We start from the raw sequence: 10,112 nt of genomic DNA on the forward strand, positions 1-10,112 counted from the left end.
AACCGTAAACCGGTAGAGTGTATGAATTCTGGACACATCTAGAGGTTGAACTTCGAGTTACTCTACGACCTCTCAGAGGGAGGGACGAAAGAAATGTTTCACCTAGTCAGATAACACGTACGCTACTGCAGCAAATGGTGAGAGGGTATGGAATGTAAAATTCTGAAATACTTGAAGTTATGTTTCTCAGTTAATAAGTGAAAGCTCACCACCCACTAACCGGAATGTCGATATCACAGGAGGAGAAGTATGAAAGATAAAAGCGCATGTGCTGTATGCTTTGCATACTTGTAAAAGATGATTCACTCACAACTGAAATTCGGAAATATTAAGGAAAGTGTACTTGGATATCTGTTAATTGGAATGGAAAAACACGCCACGCTGGTGACGCACGAACGCCTCCCAGGTCGGCAAAGACGCGTGCAGTTGCTAGGTGGGGGACCCGCCTGCTGTATATATACTGGCAGCAGGAGAGTGTCCGCATCAGCTGTGAACCCCGCACTGCAGACATGAGGGCCGCCCTGGTACTCGTCTCGGCACTGGCCATCATTGTGGTCGCCGCTGCGGAAGAGAAGTACACCACCAAGTACGACAACGTCAACCTGGACGAAATCCTCGCCAACGACCGCCTGCTCAACAAGTACGCCCAGTGCCTGCTGGAGAACGACGAAAACAACTGTACAGCCGACGGGAAGGAGCTCAAGAGTAAGTTGCCTGGAGCACCCGACAACGTTCAGTACTTTTCATGTTCTGATGAGCTTAGAAAATACATAAACATTCACTGACAATTTCGGTTGCAAAGTCAAGATTCTGTAACTAACAAATTAGATGCAGAGAATGAGTCATTTTGAGAACTGTGTAAAACATAAAAAAAAGATATACAGAAAACTTTTGTAGTACTGTGTTACTTGATAATAATGAAAAAGTAATACAGAGACGTAGTATGAAAAGATGTCACATGAAACAGTGGAGAAAAGGCCTCTGTATAAAATTTCATTAACGGGTGGGTATCTTCGTGCTAGTTGATAAAGGTGGAAAAGAACCATGTGGGATTGTGTTGTAGAAGTCGTTTAGGATTCTATCTGATACGTACATGTAGTGAGTGTATTAGTGACGAGTCGTACTGAGAACTAAGAATAGACGATAGCTTACATAGTTTTCCATTAAGTTACGTTCTCAGGTGTGAAATGTCAAGACAGCAGGTCGTCGATTCATAGGTTTATAAGAATTTTAACGTTACTAATAATATAAAGAATCCCAAAGTGTTACTGTCATACTAATTGTTACTCTGTAGTAAGGGACTACTAAAATTTTATGGGCATCAGTTCGGGATGGATGTGAAGCGACTCTCAAAACATTTTTCTGCGGTAGTTGACAATAGACGTAGGACGTAAGAAAGGATCCTTAATGGACTGGATTATATGGTGACATCTCTGCCGGACAAACTATAGGTTAGAGATCGGCAGGTTTGAAGCTCTCACGATGAACGGAAACCAGACAGCGGATGGCCACAGGGAAGAAAAAATCTTGGCAGAAAAACGACGTACAGATGTTGGCTGCAAAGAAAAGATCCAGTAATGAGTGATTGTTACTGAACATGGTCTTTAATTACCATCATCGCACTTAAAAACAATAATCGCAGCTTTGTCAGTGTCGTATAAAAAAAAAGCAGCATGCAAACTTGTTTCAACTTGCAGCTTAGCTAAAATACAAATTTCTTCATCAGAACTTACTTCTTACGAAGGAACATACCTTTTCAAGAGTGTTACCGTCTGTTGTGCAGATCAAATTTGCAACCAACTTCGTCAGTGAACTTGCTGCTACTATATAGCCGTAAGGATTCAAATTGAGAAACTTTTCTCATTTATTCCTCCACTTAAATGAAGAAGTGGATTTTGTGGGCGATAATACTGTGCTGCTAGCTCGAATTATTGACGTACCGTACTATACTAGTACGTTTATATGAAATCCAATTACAATGTTTTCATGTATATTTCATGTATATTTCCCAAATATAAAGCTTGAAATACTAGGAGGATATTAGGAGTATTCAGATCAAGCTGTTGGGCAGAAAGTAGATCCCCTGTGTTTTCTATATGTTTCATACAATACTTCGTTCCTGTACCACAATTATATTTTACTTATTTCTGTTCATTTCTGTAACTGTCTATGGCTGTGTATCTTTTTGGGCTTGCTTAACACTATCATTTGACCTAAGGCACATACTTCTGTGCAGAACTCAAAAAATAAATAACTCAGAATTTGAAATTTTTAACAAACTGCTGAACCTCTACAGTTTGTTTTAAGTGTGCTCTACTTCAGCAGTGAAGCATCTGAAGGTGGAATTCATTATTAAAGTATAAAGTCACTATATAAGTTTCCAGAACTAATAAAAATTGCGTATTGATTGGTAGTACATAGCACAGTTGTAAGCAAAGACTTGGAAGCACGAAGAATTTTATCCACAAGGAAAATTAGTAGACTCCGCTTTACATCTGAGAAGCTCTCAGGTTTACTAAAATGTTTTTCTGCCTGCAGGTGTCATACCCGACGCGTTGAGCAACGAGTGCGCCAAGTGCAACGAGAAGCAGAAGGAGGGCACCAAGAAGGTGCTGAAGCACCTCATCAACCACAAGCCCGACATCTGGGCGCAGCTCAAGGCCAAGTACGACCCCGACGGCACCTACAGCAAGAAGTACGAGGACAGGGAGAAGGAGCTCCACCAATAAGCACTGTACTCTCGCGTTTCCGCTGAATAAATATTCTGTCGAAATAAACTATGTTCTGTAACTACCCGCGTTGTCTTTCAAACAATTATCAATAATTACATCCAAAAATGAAAAAAATCTGAGTTGCATGAATTAAAAATGCTGATAAATCCAAATTAGGATCACCTAAATGGTTTACTTGTAGAGTATTATCAATACTCCGTGTTTTCCTTGTGGGAGAACAGACATCGTACAGAGCTTGCCAGCTTGTGTCACAGCAAATCTAGACGCGTTTCGAAAGAGGTTTAATATTGTTTTCCTGACACATGTGAAGGACGTTCGATGAGGCATGCAATATTAATACTGTGTACTCAAGTTTTTAATGGTAATTAATAAGTCAACGCATTTCTTTCTGAAAGGAGGTTAGTTATGTTCAGGATTCCAAAACATCATATTATTACCCAGTTTCTGGGCAACAAAACAACGTTTTAAAACACTATCTGAGTTCACTTCGGCGGCATTAGTCGCCTGAACGGTGGGGCTGTATGCCTGTATGGTATCTTTCAATTGGTCGACGTCTGAGCCAATGGGTGTGTAAGCATTGCCGACAGATACGTCCAGTTGAACAGAGAGGTGTTTGATAGTGATCAGTCGATCACCTTGAATGAGAGTGTCCGCACGTCCCAAGGCTGAAGGAGTCACAGCTGTGTGCGGCTGGCCGCACGTTGGAGATCGGACACGTTTGCGCGACGTTGCTACGACGATGACAGATGACCCACTGTGCTTTTGTTCACTGCCAGGGGTCCGCAGACATTCTGCGAGCCGCTATGAATACCTTACATGCTCTGGCTTTCGCCAAAGCGAACTCAATTACAGCTCTCTGCTTGAAACGCACCTCCACTGCAGATGTCATTTTGAAGGCTACTTACAGCGCCACCACTTATTTTAACTTCATGAAACTACAGGGGCTGCAGCGGGAAAATTTCACGAACTCCCACCATTAACTTAGCATTTTTTCTTCGTAAACTTACAGAGAAAAAACTGTGTAGCATTAATTATTGACCGTCCACTTACGAACATTGCTCTCATTGACATAAAATGCTACATAAAAATGACTATTGCTGTTTTGTCTGATATTTTTCTCTGTGGCTTCAGCACAACTTGTAAAGCGCTGTAGTCATTAATCATCTATATAAAGAAGACAACATTAGTAGTCTGGGTGTCTCTCATGTAAGATACTCAGGTGGTACAATGGATGATGTTAGTTTTGTTGTTGTGATGTCTGTCACACAAGATATAGAGACGGTTGCATTATACATTATCCACATGCCGCTGGTATCTGATTCCTACGTCTCGTTTCCACATGTACACGGACAACTGTATCAAATTCCTGTTATTAGTGTGATATGAAATTTGGAAAATAATTATGATGTTGCAGTCTCTACAGTCTCTACCACTAGCACAGAACAGTTATGTTAACATGGAAAGTGGAAATATGCATTTGTGGTTGGAACGAGAGTAGGGGGACAAGGGTGGCTCCAGCGTGTTTTTTTGTGCGAGTTGCCTCTATATTAGGGGCTGGTACGCATTCAGTGGCAAACCTATTGTCATTCTCCCGAAATTAACCTATTGTTCTCCACTGATTGACAGGTCCTTAACCTACTGTTCTACTAAAAGGATCCTTGCTGTTGATTGACAGCTCCTTGACCTATTCTTCCCCCTCTTCCACCTTCCTCTCCCCCCCCCCCCCCCACAGCAAATCATCAACACACTGTGTCCCACTCGCTGCTACAGGTACGTTTTCAGGTCTGAGTTATTGGAATTGCCCCTCTCACTATTATCAATTTGATTGACTAATTAATTAAATGGATCAAATCATAAACATCTCCTTCTCTGGTAAACACCCTGCCCCCCCCCCCCCACCATACTCCTGGAAATTGACAGGAAAAAAACTCTGTTGACTGGTATTTTGGAGGGAATTCAGTTGCAGTGTATGGAACATTGTTTAAACAATTTAGACAATGTGTGGTGTATTGTTTTTAATTTATGGGGTTCAAGGCAGTGTATGGAATATAGTCTATTTATTTAAAGAATTTTTCAGGAAATCTATCCCCCCTCCCTGCCACACCCAGGATCTCATAAACGGAAATTTTAGGCGTGTACTGTTATAAATTAACAGTACAAAATGATGAGCAAGAGAAATTCAATCCCAGCAAACTAGTTTTTCTTATAAATTAAGAAAAACTAGTTTGCTGGGATTGAATTTCTCTTGCTCATCATTTTCTGCAGTTTGCAAAGATGCAGGTCTTGTAAGAAATAATTAAATCGAATGTCCTTTTTTTAATTTCGATCACTCAACAAATATTGTCTTGAAACACCTATCACAGATAACTACACAGTTAAATACCTTTCGATCGTGAAGCATGCCCCGCCCACTGTCCCCAGTCCACTGGACTGTTCAGAACGCCAGCGCACACACTCCCAAGAGTCAGGATGCACAGGCGGCCCCGCATAATGATAATGTGGCCGTCAGCTGCCGAAACACAAGCAGGAGTCAGTTCGGGTCCCACGAGCATGAGGCATCAGCATCCCTTAAAATACTTGATGCACCTGAGAAATACCTGTTGTAACACGTGTCTACCTAGATACCATTGCTGGAGTCCTGACGCATAGCCTTTGCCCCTGCGGAGCAGCGTGATGTTCGCTTAGCGGATCATCCTCAGTGAGATGTTTGCATAGCTGCTCAACCTCACAGGTGCAGCTAAAAGGTTGTCAGTGTTATACTGATGCCACACGTCTATGTAAATAACATCCAAGACCTTTTGCAATGCGCTGTAGAGACCTTTTGCAATGCTCCCCAGAATAACACAGAATACATTCTTCTTAGCGATCCTAATGGGACAGCCCATACATTACATATCAGTCCCTTACCGAAAATCTTAAAGTGTCGCAGTAGCTTTTGTTGTGGCTGAGGGGGCTTTCATGATGTCTCAGCTTGTATGCATGGAACTTCTTCTCCTAACAGAAGCTGTTTACGAAAATAGCCCAGAATAACACCGACTGCATTCTTCCTGATGGTCCTAACATGGCATCACGTGTTCGCTTCCTGGAAATGGTGACGTCCTCCTTTCAACATATCTCTCAGGTTCTCACCGCTAAAACCTTCATCATGTCTGTGCACATTCGCAAAGACACGATTAATAATAAAATCATTCTTGTTGTTTGGAAAGAGAGCACTGTCTAAGCAAAGACGGGGAAATCAGGACAATTACGCAAACAGAATTCGAAGCACTGTCCTACAGAAAAGAAAAATGGAGGGAATTTTTGGTCTCCTACAGCTGCTGGTCTGGAGATGTCCTAATGCCACAGCGGCAGATGAGTGACACCACCCCCACCAGATATATATAGTCTGCTTCAACTTGTCTTTTAACATTTGCTTTCTCAGAACTTTCTGTGCATACGTTACCTCCATCTTGTTCAGACCAGTTTGTAGAGGCCCCAGCACAATGGACGTCTTGTAAATGAATGGAATATTCTGACTGGCTCTTACTGAATTTACCAGCCAAGCTACTGATGGTGCCATTGTGAGAGCACTGTATGCCACTTTTTTCTGGAGTCGAGACTTTCAACGACAAACCTGTTTTGTACAGATCGCCATATTGCACTGACTGTTAAACCCCACAAAAGTGGTTTACAGACCGTCAAATACATCCCACTTACTCACCATGCCACTATGAAGCACTGATGGAGGAAACTGCCGCCGTTAAAGTGGCCCATGACCACAGTTTCGGAAGAATGTGCCAGCCAGAGAGAGGCCAGCCGGCCGTGAATGACCCCTCACTCCAGGAGAACCTAGGTGGTAAGAGTTCGAAAAACACTCGTCATCTTGAATCTTCCCAAATTTGCGCAGAGTATACACGCGACAGACTTGGTCCCGATGGTTACTTACTGCAAACTTGGTCTTAGTTCACTATTCACCCGTCCAGGAGTGCCACGAACTAAAGTGCCATAAGCCACAAGCTTTCGTGGATTTTCTGAACAAGTGTGCAAAGGATGGGCAAGCCCCAGCTTCGAACAACAGCGTCTGCTAAGATGATGTTTCCTGCTCCGAACTGCTTGTTTGCTACTGTGCTTTCTACGGCTATCTCCAGACTCACAAGAATATTTGGACCCAGACACATATTTATCAGTGTCACTAAATTCAAATATTAGGATTGCTGCCACAGTCCGACATCGAGCGATGTACGGGAAATGTCTAATGTTGACGGCCGTGGTTCTAGAAAGATTCTCAATATCTATAGGCACATATATTTCAACATAAAAGAAATCATTCATTCCCCTTATTGCTATCGATGTGCTGAATCTATACCTCCCTCACGATAGGACACACAGTAGGGACCACCAGATTCCTGTAAATATACCGTGAAGACTGTTGTACAAAGGCTGGGTCAGTTCACCTCAGCATAAAGGTGTCACTGTTTCGGGGCCCAACATTTTTGCTTGATTTCTACACCCAACACCAGACTCTGGGATTACAAATGGATCAAATGACTCTGAGCACTATGGGACTTAACAGCTATGGTCATCAGTCCCCTAGAACTTAGAACTACTTAAACCTAACTAACCTAAAGACATCACACAACACTCAGTCATCACGAGGCAGAGAAAATCCCTGACCCCGCCGGGAATCGCACCCGGGAACCCGGGCGCGGGAAGCGAGAACGCTACCGCACGACCACGAGCTGCGGACTCCGGGATTACAAGAGCACATGTATTTTCACATGATTTGCCAGAATATTATACCATTTACGCGATACTTCTCGATATCAAGCACATAGCAATATCGCTTGCATAGCAGTATCGTTTGCACAGTATAATTCCGAAGAAATAGACTGGAAATTATTTCTCTTAAAACGCAAAACTTAAGCAAGGTGCAGAATGCTGTAAAACACTGAGTAACTAGAAACTTCGACCATCTGCGAAGATCTTATCGTGAAAACTTGAAATAAATAGAGGAAACTGATATCTCCACTCGCGAATACCGATGACGGTGATATAACAGATTCCAAAGTGAGTGGTAACATGCTTGCCTCCCATGCAGCAGGCCCGGCTTCGATTCCCGGCCAGGTTGGAGATTTTCTCCTCTCGTGGGCTGGGTGTTGTGTTGTTCTCATCATCATTTCCTCGCCATAAGCGACACGCAAGTCACTCAATGTGGCATCAACGGAAATAAGACTTGCACTCGGCGGCTAAACTTCCCTGGATGGGGCCATCCGGCCAACAATGCCCCACGCTCATTTCAACAGATTTCAAATCATCCTTATAATTTACAGTGTCAACTAAGGTGTTTCTCGTGTCTAGAGAACCAGCAAACGTGTCTTCCACCTGTCTTTCATCTGCCAGGTGAGCGCACCACAATCGAAGTTCTCTCAACCAATTAAAGGCTATACTGGCATTATAAATAAGGGTATTGCATTACCTATGGATGAAGTGGTTTTTCCAAACAAATACCACGACATTGAATACAGACAATGATCACCGGAGTGTATATTATCAGACCAACAGTGCGGTTACACGTCGCTGATGGTGCAACCTTGTAATAAAATCGTCGAATTTAGAAAGTGATTCGGTTAAGTAATGCGGTAGGAAGCCGGTATTTGCAACTCCCTGACGCCGCCGTTAGATATTTCTCCAGTATTTTTAATGCTTTCTGTCTCGATGCTATGTCGCAGGTTTTGTGATATATGCACTGGGTTACAGGCGGTGTTTGATTGAGATGGATCACAAATACTAGGTGGTGTGCTGACTGAGGTCGTAAGAAATGTACACTAGCTTTTCAGTAGAAGTGATGTCTGTAAATTCTGCGGCAACCTGAAGACACGCAAGTACTTCCTCAATTTCGCCGCATTTCGATGTATTTTCCCTCAATTTATATTTTCCGTCATTTTTCGCAATTCTATCGATTTTATGTCAGTTCTACCTATGCGACCATGACATCACTACAATATGCCAACCGATCAGAAAGGCAGTCCATTTGCCATAGGTGTTGGCAGCTGTACTACATTTACAAACAATTTTAGAACACGGAACGAGAGGTGATGCCATGGTCGCATGGATAGAAGTGACATACAATCGATAGAATTGTGAAAAATGATGGAAAACACGTGCAAGTTGGAGGAAAATACACCGAAATGCGGGGAAATTGAGGAAGTACTTGCGTGTCTTCTGGTTGCCGCAGAACAATTCTTGTACATGAGAACAAGCATGCGACAGCAGGAGGGGTCCGAGAAAACGTCGACATGGAAGCGAAGGAAACCAGGGAAACAGTTACCTTTTTCCGTCGGGCAGAACAGTGAGACACACGAGTTGAGTACTGTATTTGACGCTTTTCAGGAAAACGGAGAACCATCTGTCTCTAAACTTACGTGCATCTGCGTTAAAGGATAACAGAGAGTGAACGGAGTGATCGTTTGAGATGGAGCTGATGCGAGGTACGATTTAATGACACACTGAAGATGCATTCTAGAGAAGCGCGTCATTTGACCATCTTTTTCCGTCGTTCTGTCAGGACGCATCAGTCGTGTGACGTAGCCTGCGATCGACTCGTATACAACCACGTGTTCTGTGTGTGACTTAGAGCACTGTCTTCTTGCGATCATTAACAGAAAACCTCTCGTTCGTCAGTGGACTTTCATCTCATGTGTGATGAAATATGACCACCCTATTTCGACACATTTATGTGATGTACTCCATTCCCCTGTCGCATCTTGGGTATAAAAATCGAGACTTCAGATTCATAACTAAGTTGATTGCAAGTTAGCGATAGATGCATCTGAGGCACTGCAGTCCCCGTGTTTACATCTGCTTGACAGATGTATTGTTTACAGAGTTAGTGGCGGGATGGTGTGCAATTTCACATGTCTGACGCCGCTGTTTCCTTGTAAGAGGTGTTCTCCGTTACTAACGATCATTTTATGTAGGACTGATGCGGGCATAGTATAATTTCTGAACCTTGATCGGATGTCAACAGTGGACGCTATACATCTCTGGAAAGCTCCTTTGTGCACATACCACACCGAATCGATATTTTATGGAAGTAGTTTCTCATTTTATAGTTTGCTACCATAGTTGCTACCTCCATGAAGGATGTATGCCATGCGCTGAAAATATATTTCTTACATTGTTATATTAACAGCGCTGCATTCCACATGACTAATAGGTCGGAAACTGAAGCGACTTTACATTATAGCCTGTTTTAAGTGCAGAACCGTGTAGCCTTAGGAGTGGATGTGTTTATGTTCTGTCTTCACAGTACCCTCATAGTACTGATCCCAGACAATAGAACAATACTTTAAAATTGATAGTGAAGTTGATTTATGTAAAATGTTTCGTACTCCATCTGTC

The 10,112-nt window shown here is 42.7% G+C and overlaps 1 protein-coding gene across 1 annotated transcript; it reads left to right on the forward strand.

Annotated features, from left to right (window-relative positions):
• Positions 1–473: 473 nt before the first annotated feature.
• Positions 474–2,791, forward strand: LOC126262455 (ejaculatory bulb-specific protein 3-like). The gene is made up of 2 exons (XM_049959110.1): positions 474–705; positions 2,539–2,791. Exons 1-2 carry the CDS (start codon positions 510–512, stop codon positions 2,727–2,729), a joined length of 387 nt encoding a protein of 128 aa, XP_049815067.1. The 5' UTR covers positions 474–509; the 3' UTR covers positions 2,730–2,791.
• Positions 2,792–10,112: the final 7,321 nt, after the last annotated feature.

This window comes from Schistocerca nitens, chromosome 6 (assembly GCF_023898315.1).
Source record: "Schistocerca nitens isolate TAMUIC-IGC-003100 chromosome 6, iqSchNite1.1, whole genome shotgun sequence".
Taxonomy (NCBI): Eukaryota; Metazoa; Arthropoda; class Insecta; order Orthoptera; family Acrididae; genus Schistocerca; species Schistocerca nitens.

Excerpts from the sequence above, each read along its gene's own strand:
- LOC126262455 (XM_049959110.1), top strand. The coding sequence starts at position 510 with ATGAGGGCCGCCCTGGTACTCGTCTCGGCACTGGCCATCATTGTGGTC. Across the intron at positions 706-2,538 it reads CGACGGGAAGGAGCTCAAGA|GTGTCATACCCGACGCGTTG; the intron begins GTAAGTTGCCTG and ends TTCTGCCTGCAG.